This window comes from Neophocaena asiaeorientalis, unplaced genomic scaffold (assembly GCF_003031525.2).
Source record: "Neophocaena asiaeorientalis asiaeorientalis breed wild unplaced genomic scaffold, Neophocaena_asiaeorientalis_V1.1 scaffold85, whole genome shotgun sequence".
Taxonomy (NCBI): Eukaryota; Metazoa; Chordata; class Mammalia; order Artiodactyla; family Phocoenidae; genus Neophocaena; species Neophocaena asiaeorientalis.
This window is the reverse complement of record NW_020174301.1, coordinates 6,614,935-6,631,741: the sequence shown is the minus strand read 5'-3', so window position 1 is coordinate 6,631,741 and position 16,807 is coordinate 6,614,935. Positions and strand designations below refer to the sequence as shown.

Here is a 16,807-nt window from a genome sequence, read left to right as displayed (position 1 = left end):
TGTGAGACCCTTCACTCCTGTGCTCAAAATTCTCCAATGACTTCTGATCTCACTTGAGTAAAAGCCAAAGTTTTTCGAATGGCCCACAGGTTTTAAATGATCTGAGTTCTTATTTTTAAATTAATTTTTATTGGAGTATAGTTGCTTTACAATGTTGTGTTAGTTTCTGCTGTACAGCAAAGTGAATCAGCTATACATATACATATATCCCCTCTTTTTTGGATTCCCTTCCCATTTAGGTCACCACAGTGCATTAAGCAGAGTTCCTTGTGCTATACAGTATGTTCTCATTGTCTATCTTATATACAGTATCAAGAGTGTTTATGTGTCAATCCCAATCTCCCAATTCCTCCCACTCCCCCTTTCCCCCTTGGTATTCATACATTTGTCTCTATTTCTGCTATGCAAATAAGATCATCTATACCATTTTTATAGATTCCATACATATGCATTAACATAAGATATTTTCTCTTTCCGACTTACTTCACTATGTATGACACTCTCTAGGTCCATCCACAACTCTACAAATGACCCAACTTCATTCCTTTTAATGGCTGAGTAATATTCCACTGTATATATGTACCACATCTTTATCCATTCATCTGTCAATGGACACTTAGGTTGCTTCCATGTCCTGGCTATTGTAAATAGTGCTGCAATGAACACTGGGGTACATGTGTCTTTTTGAATTATGGTTTTCTCAGGGTATATGTCCAGTAGTGCGATTGCTTTGTCATATGGTAGTCCTATTTTTAGTTTTTTAAGGAACCCCCATACTGTTTTCCATAGTGGCTGTATCTTGTCACCTCTCTGACCTCACGACCTCTCCTTCTACTCTAAAGACATTAGGCTCTTGGGACTTCTCTGGTGGCGCAGTAGTTAAGAATCCGCCTGCCAATGCAGGGGACACAGGTTTGAGCCCTGGTCCGGGAGGATCCCACATGCCGCAGAGCAACTAAGCCCATGCACCACAACTCCTGAGCCTGCGCTCTAGAGCCCACAAGCCACAACTACTGAAGTCTGCGTACCTAGAGCCTGTGTTCTGCAACAAGAGAAGAAGCCACCGCAATGAGAAGCCCACGCACTGCAATGAAGAGTAGCCCTTGCTCACTGCAACTAGAGAAAGCCTGCACGCAGTAATGAAGACCCAATGTAGCCAAAAGTAAATAAATAAAAAATAAATAAATTTAAAACAACAACAACAACATTAGGCTCTTTGTTTTCCCTCAAAATCAGATTAGGCACAATCTCCCTTTGTAGGCTTTATATCAGCTATCCTGCTGTCTGAAATGCTCTTCCCCTAGATATTCATTTGGCTCATTCTCTTACTTCTTTCAGGCTTTATTCGAAACACACCTCATCAGTGAGGGCTTCCCAGGACATCTATGTAATACTGTAACATATACACATGCACGTCTGTCTGCACACACACACATGCATACACATAACGTATCCCTAGAAGGTGGAGAACCACTGGGTTGTGTAGGGCTGGCAAAACAAGTTGAGGAACTTGGTTTGCCATGTTTATCATGATATTTTAAAACATAATGTAACTAAATTAAGAGGCTCATAGTGATAGTCCAGAACTAGTAATTCCTTCTAAAAATATATGGTGTTAATATTTTGGCAACTTGAAGGGGTAAGAATAGCATCCACATCTGAAGTTAAAAACTAATAAATCAAGGAAGATATCAGACAGTGGAAAGAAAACTCTAAGTAGCAGAAAATAATAAAATAGCTATGGAGAGATGAAGATGAAGATTATTCAAAACCCAATGTAACTGGCTGACTAACCATAGTTATGGTCTAAAAGCTCAATGGGAAAGGTCAGAGGGGACAGCCAGCAGAAGAAGGAAGAGAGAAGAGAAAAATCAAGTATCAGGAAATAACAGATATGGTGGTACAAATTAGAAAAGGGAATGGAAGAGCAACCACTCACGGGACAGAAGACAAATGGAAACTAAAACTGCTCTGAGAAGAAAATGGCTCTAGTATGCTTAAAAATTGAGTAACTCCTTTCTCCACCAGCACCAACAGGGAGAAACAGTCACCATAAACAGTTTCCCAGGTGAATTCTTTTGAACCTTGAAGGAGTTGATAATTCTAGTATTTACATTTTTTCCAGCTGGAGAAAGAAGAAAGCTTTTACATTCTTTCTGTTAAGTCAATATAACACACACAAAAAGATTAATCTCACTTGTAAATACTGATGCAAAAATCCTAAAGAAAACATTAGAGACCACAGCTAAGTAAGGTTAATAATAGGATATTTATTAACAAAGTTCACTATGTTAATAGATTAAAGTGGGAAAAGCATATATGATCATCTCAAAAGGGGGAGGGTAGGGAGGGAAAGAAATTAGAGGGGAGAGAGAGAGAAGGAGAAGAAAGAGAGAAAGTTTCAATCTGGTGTCATGATTAATAGTAAAACTCTTTCTAAGATGGAGACAAAAATCCAGAAGCCATAATGGAAAAGATTGATGAAGATGACTGCAAAAGTTTAAACTTTCTATATGGCATTCAGACATATGCAGACACACACAGAGACACATACATACATACTACAAGTATAGTCAAAGGTAAACAATAAACTAGGACACAAATTTATAACACATGACACAGGGCTAACTTCATTAATTTACAAAAAGCTCATATAAATCAGTAAGAATAAAAATACATAAAGATGAACAAAGAATATTAACAGATTGTTCACAGAAAAAGAAAAATACAAATGGTCAATAAATTCAACATGGTGAATAATCAAAGAAATGCTAATTAAACCAACAATGAAAATAACATCTTGACTTGTCAGATTGGCAAAGATTAAAGTCATTGATAATGCCCAGATTGGTAATGGTAGGAGATAATAATTTAGGAAAACAGGCACTCCTATGCAGTTGGTAGGAAAATTAATTCAGTGCTATAAGGAGTGTAATTTAGTATTAAGTCTCTTAATATTTCCCTTTGATTTAGCACTTTCATTAGTAGATTTTTACCACACAAATACATTCATAAAAGTACAGATAACATAGTCAGATTATTAGAGGCCCTTGTCGTTGTTCATGTAGGTTGTTTCTTAACTTTTATTTTTATTTGATTTTGTTTTCTTCTTGAATCACCACCAGTCCCACCACCTGTGTACTGTTACCCATATTCACTGGGAATTTAGCTTCTTTCTGTAATTTTCAACTCTACCTCCCTACTGGCTCCAATCCATCAATATTTAAATATGTTCAAATATCTCCCATTTCAAAAAAGAAAAATGAAAAATGGACAATCCCACTTTCCCACTAAAATCCCTCCCCTGACCTTACATCCTCCTGGGTTACTGGACTTTCTATCTTATCTGCAGAGAAACTTCTTCGAAGACTTATCTATGCTCATGGTCACAAATTCCTCTTCCTCACTGCTCAACTGATTACAACCCGGCTTCTGCCCTTCTTCTCTAATTATCTCAATCTGTTGCTTTTCCTAAAGATCACCAGGGACATCCAACTGCTGCTTCTTAGTCCTTATGGTTGACAGTTTGGCAGCTTTGCCAAATATTCTCAAATACAACCTCAAATACTCTCTCCCCTAGGTGATCCCAACTTCACAGAGCAATGTATCCTTTCTTGAATGTGCCTAAATTTCTCGAAGCTCTTTCTCACACTCTGCTGGCTTTCTTCTTCTTCTTGAAAGTCATGGTGTTTCTCAGAGTTCTAGTATTTTCTTTCAATACATTCTCCCTGGGTGATTCCCCAAATTTAATAGCTCTAGCCCAAACCTCTCTCTGAGCTCTTAAGTTAAATATCTAACTATCTGACATCTAGACACAAACCTCTCATTTAGCTAATCCCTATGACACTTCAGATCTCAGTCTGAAAGTCACTTGCTCAGGTAGTCCTTCCTCAACTACCTAGTCCAGGTTAGGTTCCCTTACATGTTCTCATATCAGTTTGTACTTCTTTTGAAGCAGTCATCAATTTATAATTATCTAATTTATACTGTTGGAGATAGAGCATTAAACAAAATGAAGTACCTGCCATTATGGAGATTAAATTTCATATGGAAACCCTAGACACATTTTGAAAGTATAAAGAACCAACAGTATCAAGCACCAGGAAAGCAAATCTGTTAAAATAAATTCATATCTCTGGAAGAAAGAACACAAAATAGGGGGCTCCTACATTATTTGTGGCATCAAGGACCTTTTTTCTCTATCATTTTTATAGAGGAGTTCCCTTCTATTCCTGGTTTTCTGAATGTTATACAGAACTGTACAGATACACTTACCAGGCCCCCTTTCCATTTCTTTATGTTATAGTTGTCATATATGCATATGACATAGATGTATACAAATTGCCTCTACATTCATTATGAACTCCACAAGACAATATATTTTTTGCTTTAAGAAATCATATGTATTTTTTAAAATTAAGAGAAAACATAGGTACTTGTATTTTATTTGCCATTTCTGATTATTTTAATTAAGATATGAGTTTGTCTCTGGTGTCATTTTCACTTCTACTTGGAGAGCTTCCTTTAGCATTTCTTGTTGTTCAGTCATGGTTGTTCAGTCATGGTGGCAAAGAATTCTCTTAATTTTCCTTTACTTGAAATGTCTTTATTTTACCTTTTGAAGGATTTTTCACTGGATATAGAGATTTACTTTTCTTTCAACACTTTCATTATTCCACTATCTTCTTGACTTCATGGTTTCTAGTGATAAGTACATGGTCATTTGACTAACTGCTCCCTGTTTTCAAGATTTTTTTATCTTTTATTATGTCCCTATGCATGAATTTATTTGAATTTATCTTGTTTGGATTTGAGCTTCTTGAATCTATGAATTAATATTTTTCAGCAAATTTAAGACATTTTCTGCCATGATTTCTTCAAATATATTTTCTGCCACATTCTCTCTCCTCTCTCCTTCAGAAACTCTAATTATTTGCATGTTAGACCTTTTGAAATTGTCCCACAGGTCCCTGAGTTTCTATTTTATGTTTCAATCTTTTCTCTCTTCTTCAGATTGGGTAATTTCTATTAATCCAGCTTCATGTTCATTGGCTCCTCTGTCAGCTCCATTCTGCTATTAAGTGACATTTTAAATTCAGATATTGTATTTTTCAGTTCTAAAATGTTCATTTGATTCTTTTTTACATTTTATATTTTTCTGCTGAGATTACCTATCTTTTCATCTATTACAAGTGCATTTTTCTTAACTCATTGAGCATAGTTAATAAAGCTGCTATCAAGTTTTTAACTCCAATATCTAGATCACTGTGGTTTTGGCATCTCATTATTTTCTTTCGACATTAGGTCACGTTTTACTGATACTTCACAGGTCAAGGAATTTCGGATTGCATCCTGCACAGTGTGAATATCATGTTGTCGAGATTTTGGCTTTTTTTTAAATACCAGCCTTCCTAAATGGGTGTTAAGGAATAGCTCATTGTGGTTTTGATTTCCTTTTCCCTAATGACTATTTAGGTTGAACATCTTTTCATGAGCTTACTGGACATTTCTTTGGAAAAATGGTCTATTCAAATCCTTTGCCCATTTTTTAACTGCGTTTTTTTTTGGTTTGGTTCGGTTTTTTTGGTGTTGAGTTATGGGTTTTTTTTAATATTCTGGGTATTAATCCCTTATCAAAGATATGATTTGAAAATATTTTCTCCCATTCTGTGGGTTGTGTTTTTACTCTCTTGATAGTGTCCTTTGATGTACAAAAGATTTTAATTTTGACCAAGTACAGTATATCTATTTTTTCTTTTATTGTCTGTGTTTTCAGTATCCAAGAAATCATCACCAAATGCAATGTCATGAGGTGTTTCCCATATGTTTTCTTCTAAGAGCTTCATTATTTTTTTAAGTTTACGACTTTGATCCATTTTTAGTTAATTTTCATACATAGTGTAAGGTAAGGGCCCAACTTCATTCTTTTGCATGTGGTATCCAGTTTTCCCAGCAGCATTTGTTGAAAAGATGGTCCTTTCCCATTGAATGGTCTTGGCACCGTTATCAAAAATCATTTGACACAAGGGTTTATATGTGAGCTCTCTATTCTATTCCATTGTTCTATATGTCTGTCTTTATTCCAGTATCACACTGTCTTGATTACCACAGCATTTTACTAAATTTTGAAATCAAGAATTTTGAGTCCTCCAACTTTGTTCTTGTTTTGGCCATTTGGGATCCTTTGGGATTCCATACAAATTTTAGGATGGGGTTTTCTATTCATGAAAAAAATGTTGTTGGGATTTTGATAGAGATTGCATTGAATCTATAGATTATTTTGGATAATAATACCAGAGTAGCAATATTAAGTTTTCCAATCCATGAACATGGGATATCTTTCCATTTATTTAGGTCTTCTCTAATTTCTTTGAGTAATGTTTTACAGTTCTCAGTGTACAAGTCTTTAATCTCCTTGGTTATTTTTTTTCTAAGTACTTTATTCCTTTTGATGCTATTATAAGTGGAATCTTGAACGATTGCTCTTTGCTAGTACATAGAAATGCAACTAATTTGCAACTTTGCTGTATTTATTAGCTTAAGCTATTTGTTTTGCTAGTTTGTTTGTTTTGTTTTTTTTGTGGAATTGTTAGGTGGTCTACCTATAAGATTATGCCATCTGGGAACAGAAATAATTTTACGTCTTCCTTTCCAATTTGCATGTCTTTTGTTTCTTTTTTCTGCCTAAATTATCTGGTCAGAATTTCCAATACTATCATGAATAGAAGTGGTCATATCCACGACTTTTTAAAGAAAGGTAGTTTTAGAGTATCTCCTAATGTTAATACCTATTTAAACTTGTGTTCTACACCTGTGATCATTAAATAGCAGCAAACATGAATATTATCTAAGGGACTTAAAAAATTATGTTCCATATCCTGATTCAATAAATCTGAGATGAGACTCAAGCATTTAATATATTTTTTTAAAACTGCCCAGATGTGTGCCTATAGTTAAGAACTTCTGTCCTACAATCTCTACCCAAAGCAATTTATCTCTGAGAACCTCATTTCCTTCATCTATAAAATTAAACTAATTAAAAGTATAATCCCTATATTTTTAAGGATTTAATTATGTTCCCGGTAGCATTCTATGTACTTAAATATTATTTCATTGAATCCTCACAACAACCTTGTTAAGGTCATTATTGTTATCTTCCGTCTTTACAGATGAGGAAACTGAGGCAAAGAAAACTTAAGCATCTTGCCCCAAATCACATATTACTCTCTGCTGGTTCTCTCCTTGCCTTCTTTGACATCTCTGTCTCATTCTTCTTCTCTTCCTTTCCTTAAATGCTATGCTTTCCCAGTTTCTGTCTTTGGTCTTCGGTCCTCCTCTATGTTCCCTCTACATGTTCCCTTTGAATTATGTCACCAACTCCTCTGTATTCCCAAACCCAATACTCTAGCTCTGATCTCTCTTATCAGCTTCACGACCAAATTTCCACCTGCTACCTGGGCATTTCCACCTGTTTATCCCATAGACATCTCTAACTAAAACCACCTGAAATAAAACTTAATCTTTTTGTCCAGAAAAGGCTATAGTTCACCTCCACCTCTGCTCTTCCTCCTGGTACCATATTCTACCCAATCTCTTAAGTTTGAAAACTATGATTCATGCTTGACTTTCTATATACCTGTTTACATTAATCAGTGATACAGTCCTATCATTCTTCCTAAACATCTCTTTAATTCATTGTCTCCTCTCTTTGGTAACTTCTTTAGTTCAGGATCTTATCACAAACTGCAATAAGGTGCATACTACTGTTTGAGATGAAATTCTCCCCACCTCGCTGTGTAACCGTGTTTCCTAGTTTAAACTGGATTGATGGTAAAATGAGGATCACAGCAACAGTATTACCCTTATTATAGCTTCTATCACATTTTACTATAAACATTTGCTTATGGATTTGATCCCTTCACTTTTTAGTTTTACATCTCCAGGACCTAAAAGAGTAGCTAACACACAACAGATAGTAAACAGATTTGATTGCTAAATAAACGACCAATGCTCATGTCACATCTACTTCTAAAGAATTTGAGACTGCTCACAATAAAAGATACATACCATTAAGATAAAAGTAAAAGAATAGCTATGCAATAACCCAATTTACTTATGAAAAAGTTAGATTTCTGGAAAAACCATTAATTCAAAATAAGTTACTTTCAATAATACTAGATAAATGAGGTGGCACTATGCATTCATACCCATTTTCAGAATGTTTGCCTCGTTTTCTAAGTCAGATATTTGAATCTTGACATTTTCTTTCATCAAAAGCTCTCGTTTCTTTGTTATTTCATACTCATTATTAAAGTCTGTAATTTCCTTAATAAATTTATCTTCCTCCTCTGTCACTTTTCTTTTTGTATCTTCCTGAAAAACGGAAACAAAGGAACAAATATAGGTGTTAATTGCAACAATATTTTTCCTTAGTGATTTAAAATGCAATCATTTGGAAATATTAACAACAAAATAGAAAATTATACTTCCTGGGATTAAAATGCTTTACTACTCCAGCAATATTAATTAAAAAACTGAAGTTATTACATAGTAACAACCAACTATATTCATGTGAAAGATTTACCCTTAATGTTTTAGGACAATTATTGAGGTAGAAATTCTACCACCCATCATTATGTTTGCATTTGTTTGTGAATTAAACTTACAGCCATGTATGCCGTTTTTTCATTGCAAATGAAAAAATTCTACCACCCATCGTTATGTTTGCATTTGTTTGTGAATTAAACTTACAGCCATGTATGCCCGTTTTTTCATTGCAAAATGGGTGGTAAAATAATTAAATGACCAAAGTTGAAAATGAAAGTCTACACGCAAAGGAATTACTGTCTTACAGGATAAAAAAGAAAAACAAAAAAGGAAATCCAAGAAAACGTTTTAAAATTTAGACAATAAAGGTAAAATTATATATTCATTTCAAATTCAGTTCTAAATAATAGCTACATTTCATGCAATGTCAATATGGAGTAGAAATAAGAATTTACAAAAACTTTAAACAATGCTAGTACCTAAACCTTTTGACAATGGTAGAACCTAAACATTACTACATTTTCCTATTTTTTTTCTAAGAAATGTAACTAATTATAAGCTACATTTGGAAACTGGCCATGTCATTCATAACCATTTGGTGGTTGATTCTGACTTTAGATATATATTTTAAAATGCATTTTTTTCAAAATGTCAGTTAGTTACAAATCATATTCCTAAACTGTCCTTATCATTTAAAACTACTGAGTCTGTTGGCTCTGACTTATGATAAAAAGATAAACAAAATCTATCTTTTCACCCACATCCATTAATATGCCTAAAGTGTGAACCTCTCTGCCTTCCAAAAGCATTAAAACCAAGGTCTTGAAGCCTGAGCAATTCAAATCAATTTCACTATTTCTTGTATGCTTATTACAATTGCAAATAATTTCTATACTGCATGCTGCCAATAAAATTCTTTCAAACTATATTACTCTACCAACTGGTTTAAAATAGCACTTAATAATTTTCCATATCTGAACAGGACTATCTGCCAATATGCATACGGATAATTTTTTCTAAAAGTACACCTAAGTATATTTTAATACTTTTTGATAGAGTTAGTGAAATAAATTTTTCTAAGTGGCTGGAGACTTACAAACGTTTGGAGAAGCATATTCCTTTGGCTTGTAATTTCACTGCACTGTCTTTCTAAGGCATTTTCATGAGTTTTCAAAAGCTGTAAGAGGAAGGCTTTTTCAGAAAACTGCTGAATCTTTAAAGTAAAAAAAAACAGAAATCAGAATGAAACAATTAGACATCTTAGGGTACCTCAGTTAATAGAACAGATCTGTATAGTATAAAATTTTTACATTAATCTTTAAAACGCAAAATAAAATTCACATTAAACATCTTACTTTATATGCTCTACCTTAAATTATTTTATAAATGCTTTATAATTATAATTTTTATAATCTCTTCCCCTAATAAGACTATAGGCGCCTCAAGGGCAGAGAATATGTTTACTTTTTCCTTTCTAATACCTAGCACATTTTGTACCTTAGGTACTAAAGCTTTTTGATGACACACATTGAAATCTGCTTTAAGACAGCTTGTTTTAAAGAACAAATTTCTATTCTCATCACTTACATGAAAGATATGGATGAATAAATCATGAATAATCAAATTATGAGATAAAATCTAAAAACCACAGGCAAAAACCTAGTCCCATGACTATAGTTATACCAAATAAAACACAAATCTGCTAAAGTCTTCAAATGGGTTTTGAGAACTCATTTTTTATTTTAGTACCTCATTTGGTTCTAACTAGCAAAGGATAAAATAAACATTAATATTAGATATGTAACTGTTATTTCATTTGGGCTGTAAAGAATAGCATCTCTTGAGACCATGAACATTGAAATGAAAGTCAGGAAGCTTTAATATATAAAAGCTAAAAATGATGCCAGACTGGAAATAATCTTTCCACTACATTCAGTACTGGCCCTCATAAGAAACCATCACTTCAAATCTGGGGCTGTTCCCATCTCCACAGAGAAAAGGAAAAGGAAATAAATTCAACTGAAATTGCAGAAAGCATGATTTATGTTAGCTGTTAAGAACTTCCTCAAGGTTAGAGACAGGTTGTGAAATCTCTGTCCCAGAAGATATTGAATAATAAAGAGCTTAGGAATAGTTTAGTCCAGAGGCAAAGGGTTGGCCTAAAAGACATTTTGAAATGATATGGCTAAAAAGCCCTAGAAATACTGGCATTAAAAAGAAAGCTGCTGAAATAAAACAGAAAATATGATCTTAAATTTATTTAATATCATAGCCCATCTGCCCATACCTTCAGCACTTGGTGCTGATTTCATCAACTTTATCTTAAGAAAGACATCAACAAAGATTAGAAAGGTGCAATTTACATGACCAAAGGAATTCAGAAAATACTTTCAAAATTGGGGGAAGGGAGAATGGGCAGTTAGTATTTTACTGTCTGAGAAGACAGAAATTAGAAAACATATGGTCTGATCTATAAAATTATATAGGAACTGGTAACAATGGTGAACAAGAGTACGATCATGAATTTTATCACATTTATTTTGAATAAGAAAATACTTCTGTGCTATTTAGTATATATTATATAAATGAAAATAAAATGAGTTCCAGAGAAGTAATACCTTAACAAAGGTTATATAATTAATTAGGGGCAAACCCAGGACTAAAGTTCAGGTCTCTGACTTTATTGCTTCTAAATCATGATACTAATATGTAAATATTAGAACTATTTCAAAGTAGTAAAAAGATACTTTTGGTACTAAAAAGGGACTTCCGTCTCTGACAACAGCATAAATTGAAAGTATATAAGTTTAAGAGACAGAAAAATTACCAAATACTAGGTCCGTCAGAATTTATTGAGAAAAGGTTGCTTGCAGTATATTTCTAACTCTCAGAGTTGCAATTATGAACAATACCATGAATGTTTACAAAAATGCTTTGAGACCAAATATCAGGCTAGATAAATTTTGGCTTAATCCAATTAGGTATTTCATGTAATATGCCTTTCAGAATCAAAATTCCTAAATTCTGATTCTGTTTCTACCACTGATCTGTAGTCAAACCTGCACTGAAAACCAAAAATGGAGAAAATATTATTTATCAAACTAAGGAATTTTAAAATAAGACAAGCAAATTTATCACTCGAATTCACAAAAGCCTTATATTAAGGACTCAGAAATTAAGGTGCTCTGTTTCCAGCTATCACTAAGACCTATAATTATCAATGAGCTCATGTCTTCTTTCTTAAAAGGGAAAATAACAATTATTAAGGAGAGATATTAGACATATTGACATTTAATTGGAATGTTTTACCATAACCTGAAAAGATGAAACCTATATACCCCAAATGAAAATCAGACTGCTGTTCAAAAGATCTATAAGAAGGGTAGAGCTATAATTTTCCTCCTCCCTAAAATTCTATGTAAATTATCCATTTTGAGGTCTTTTCTACTTCTTTGTTTTCATTCTTATTATTGGTGTACTCTTCATTCTTACTGTTTTACACTCTGTCTTTATCTTTTACTCACACATTTTCCTCTTTTAATCAAGACCTAAAAAGCCCCAGAGAATCAATAACTACAGAAAGATTACAGTAACATTAATTTTTAAATTTACTTAGGATCTGTGATGAAAACATTTAATGCATAATGGAATTGGCAAGTAGGGAAAAGAGAGTAATAGAGAAAGAAGCAGGACTTTGGAAAAGCTCAAGTTAGGAAGGTCAAGAAAGAATAGATTGCCTACGCTGACTCACAAGTTGAGGAAGGCAGTTAAGTTATGGTTGCAGAAACTACATGGGGTCTAATATTATTAGACCTTCTATTTTAATGGAACTAATGGGACAAACGCCTTAGGATTTATCCAGTTCCACTCTACTATAAGTTATTAACTCTCACTACTAAAAAAAGCTTTTCAAGATCACCTATTTGCAGAATGTGTTTCTCATTGTTCCTTTTGTTTTTCCTGTTATCACAACTCATTTCTTAAATTATTTTTCACATTCTTGCTTTTGAAAACCAGACCTACTGATGTATAAATATTCCAAATATAACCTGAAGATGTTGATAGGATCACAAGATGAGGTCATTTCACAGAATAAATTATCATCAGAAATCTCTCTCACCTTTGTTTTGCCTCAAAAGTGATGGGTAGGAATCAGAATTGGGAAGATACTAGAAGAGATGTAAAATTGTGATTTAAAAAGATATTTTTGAACTTATCTGAGTCAGGTTTGAATTGAGGCACTATCTTATATCCATGGTAGCCTGGACATCCATGATAAATAAAAACTTAAGAAACTACTGGCTGTATCTGCTAAATTACCCAGGGATCTCAAGGGGCTACAAATGATAAAAAGAAAAGGATGGAAGGTTCAAATTTCTCTTTCTAATCTCTTTCCTTCCTCTGACTACAAATGAAATGAAAATATTTGCACGCAGCCTTAAAGTTATATGCTAGAATCAAATAGCCAAGCGTTGTCAGAAAATATTGTTGTTTTGGAAAATTTTAACTATAACAGTGCCAACACTCTGGTTAATTTTACTTCCCCTTAGAAATAAACATTTCTTTTTCCCTTTCCCTGTCTTATTTTTCCTGGGATATTTGATTTTTCAAAAGAGCTTATAGTTTCCCCAGTCAGCTGACTTATCTGGTCAACTAGGTCAGTTTTCAGCATAGCCATGATTTGTGACTCTGCACCACTCTTGCTGCTTGGGCACCCTTAGGTATTTTTCTACCAGAATAACTTGAAAGTTGAGAATGACTGAGGATTTGAAATTAATGTTTGGGTCTGAGTAAGCAAAGTACAAAGTACAATCTACACTTTGTCGTGGCTGCTGTTGCTTAAAATAATTTCAGGCTTTAGGAACTGGTATTTTGCTGACTAAATGCTCTGCCCAAGAGTAAAACAGGCAACACTACATAAGAAAACATCATGAAAGTTAGGTGGAAGATTTCACATTCGTAATCACAGCAACTGGGGAAAGAATGCGTTTGTTATGACTAAGATAAAGATGTTTCAACACTAGAGTACATCAGTGAACACTGTATCAACTACAGATATTAACTTTTTAAAAAACAGATCTATTTTTTATAAATATATTTCTTAACCACAGATGCAATGCTTAAAGAATAACTCACTATGACACAGTAATCCTAATATAGTAAGCAAGGAAGGTTCAATAGTAGTAAATATTAGTCCTTTTAATGGCTTATAAGGCTTTACGTGATTGCACTCTTATTCCCTCTCTAATCTAATCTTCTACCAGTTTCCTCCTCAATCACTCCTCTCTAGCCACACTGGCCTCCTTGTTATTCCCCGAACATCCAGCCTCACTCTCTCCTCAAGGCCTTTGCACTGGATATTCTATGCCTGGAAATCTCTTTCCCCAGATTCCTCATGGTTCATTCCTTCATCTCAGTCAGGTCTTGGCTCATCTCTCATCTTTTCATTAAGGATTATCAGGATGCCTGATAAGACCACTGCTATTTACATCTGTCCTGGCAGTTCTTAATAATGCAATATGTCAAGAATAGGAACAAGAGATAACAATTATTTAAAAAGCTGGCACACAATTCTCACTCTTTTGTTTGTTTGGGCAAATGTGATTACTGTGTACCTAATAAATCCAAGAAAACCTACTGAGAAACTTAGAAATAGAGAAGAGTTCAGTAAAAAGGTTAGTAACAAAATAAATACCAAAAACTAGTATTTTTTCTATTTATCAGCAATAAATAGAAAAAAGCATGGAAAAGATCCCATTTACAACACCAAAAACTAAACAAAACACAAATAAACTTAACATGAAGTATGTGGGACCTATATGAAAAAGCCTGCATTGAGGAACATAAAAGAAGGTATAAATAAATAGAAAGATATGCTATATTCTTTTTTTTTAAATAAATTTATTTATTTATTGGCTACATTGGGTCTTTGTTGCTGCACGTGGGCTTTCTCTAGTTGCAGCGAGTGGAGGCTACTCTTTGTTGCAGTGCGCGGGCTTCTCATTGCGGTGGCTTCTCTTGTTGTGGAGCACGGGCTTTAGGTGTGCGGGCTTCAGTAGTTGTGGCACGCGGGCTCAGTAGTTGTGGCTCACGGGCTCTAGCACACAGGCTCAGTAGTTGTGGTGCATGGGCTTAGTTGCTCCGTGGCATGCGGGATCTTCCCAGACCAGGGATCGAACCTGTGTCCCCTGCATTGGCAGGCAGATTCTCAACCACTGTGCCACCAGGGAAGCCCTTATGCTATATTCTTGAATGTGAAGATTCAGAGTTGTAAATATATCAGTTCTCCCCAAATGAACTTAGTATAATCTTAATTATAACCCCAATACTTTTATTTTGTTGGAACTTGAAAATATGATCTCAAATTTATCTAGGAAAACAAAACAAAACAAAAAAAAGAATCAGGAAATTCCTGAAAAAAAATTGTCACTCCACAGGGTCAAAGATATTTTAAAGTTAATGTAATTAAGTGAATATGATACTGGTGCCAAAACAAATAGATTAACAGAATAATATAGAATATCTAAAAACAAACACAAATATACAGTTTCACACATATATATATATACATTGCACACACACACACATATATATCATAGTCAATGAGAAACATGTGACATTTATCCAGGCAAAAACGGAGAATCATTTTAATTTAAAATATTAAAGAAAAAAAACTGTAAAAGTACTGGAAAAAGACATTGTTTAAACAATGAATTTCAAAAACAAACAAAAGGATTAAAAATTCTAGCAACATAAACATTCTAAATTTTGATTAAAAAAATCATAAAAAACCAAGCTACAAATAATAAAATTTGCAACAAATGACAAAGAAAGGGTAATATCTATAGCACATAAAAAGCTAGAATTCAGGGCTTCCCTGGTGGCACAGTGGTTGGGAGTCCGCCTGCCGATGCAGGGGACACGGGTTTTTAGGAAAAAAAAAAAAAAAAAAAAGCTAGAATTCAGTGAGAAAAAGACAAGGAAAGGATATAAATAGGCAAAGCACAAAGTAAATATGAACAATCTGAACAAATGAAAAAATATAAGTAAACTAAAAAGTTCAAATTAAAACCATAAAAGATGCCATTTTTCTTGTATTTGTAAAAAAATCAGTAATTTCTATTGTACAAATAGTGATATTGTGGGAATATAAACTGGAACTTTTCTGGAGGACAATTTGGAAATTATCAAGAGCTTTAAAAGTACACTTGATCCTTGAACAACACGGAGGTTAGGGGCGCTGACCCTTGCTGCAGTCAAAAATCTGCATATAGGGACTTCCCTGGTGGTGCTGTGGTTAAAAATCCGCCTTCCAATGCAGGGGACACGGGTTCGAGCCCTGGTCCAGGAAGATCCCACATGCCACGGAGCAACTAAGCCCGTGTGCCACAACTACTGAGCCTGTGCTCTAGATCCCGCCAGCCATAACTACTGAGCCTGCGCACCTAGAGCCCGTGCTCCACAGCAAGAGAAGCCACCGCAAGGAGAAGCCCGCGCATCTCAACGAAGGGCAACCCCCACTCACCACAACTAGAGAAAGCCCGCGCGCAGCAACAAAGACCCAACGCAGCCAATAAATAAATAAATTTATTTTTTAAAAAAAACTGCATATAACTTTACAGGTAGCTCTCCATTTCCACAGTTCTAATCCACACATTCAATCAATCAGATCATGTAGTATTGTTGTATTTATTTTTAAAAATCCTCACATAAGTGGACCCATGCAGTTCAAACCTATGTTGTTCAAGGGTCAACTGTATCTACCCATTGACATCGCAATTTGATTACTAGGACTTTATCCTAAAAACATAAGTGCACACAGATGTATGTATAAAAGTATCATCACAGTGATATTAATAATAGTAACTAGTAATAGTAAATATTTATCAATAGAAAACTAGTTAACTAAAATATGGTATAGCCATTTACTACGCTACCATTAAAAACTGCTTATTTAGATATATATTTACTAATATACCCAGGGTATAGTGAATGGAAAAAAGCAAATCACTTAAGAAAAAAAAAAATACATGCATTTAAACAATTCTGAAAGAAAACCTATGAAAATATTAACTATATGGCAGAACTATAGGTGGTTTTCACTCTGCTTTTTGCCTATCTCTATCTTTTGAATATTGCAATAAACAGGCATTACTTTTATGAAGAGTTAAAATAACAGAGCTAGTTCAATTCAGCAAAAAACAAACAAAAAACTGCACGTTCACCAAATATAATGGTGTAAGATCCTCAGAATTTCCCA

General features: G+C 34.1%; 1 protein-coding gene across 1 annotated transcript in view; it reads right to left on the bottom strand.

Moving 5' to 3' along the window:
* Nucleotides 1-16,807, bottom strand: part of CCDC172 (coiled-coil domain containing 172) — a 49,567-nt gene that overhangs the window by 13,250 nt on the left and 19,510 nt on the right. The window contains exons 3-4 of the mRNA XM_024755906.1: nt 9,644-9,760; nt 8,208-8,373 (exon numbers count right to left, since the gene is read on the bottom strand). Of these exons, the coding sequence (XP_024611674.1) occupies nt 8,208-8,373; nt 9,644-9,760 (283 nt within the window). The remainder of the gene's footprint in view (nt 1-8,207; nt 8,374-9,643; nt 9,761-16,807) is intronic.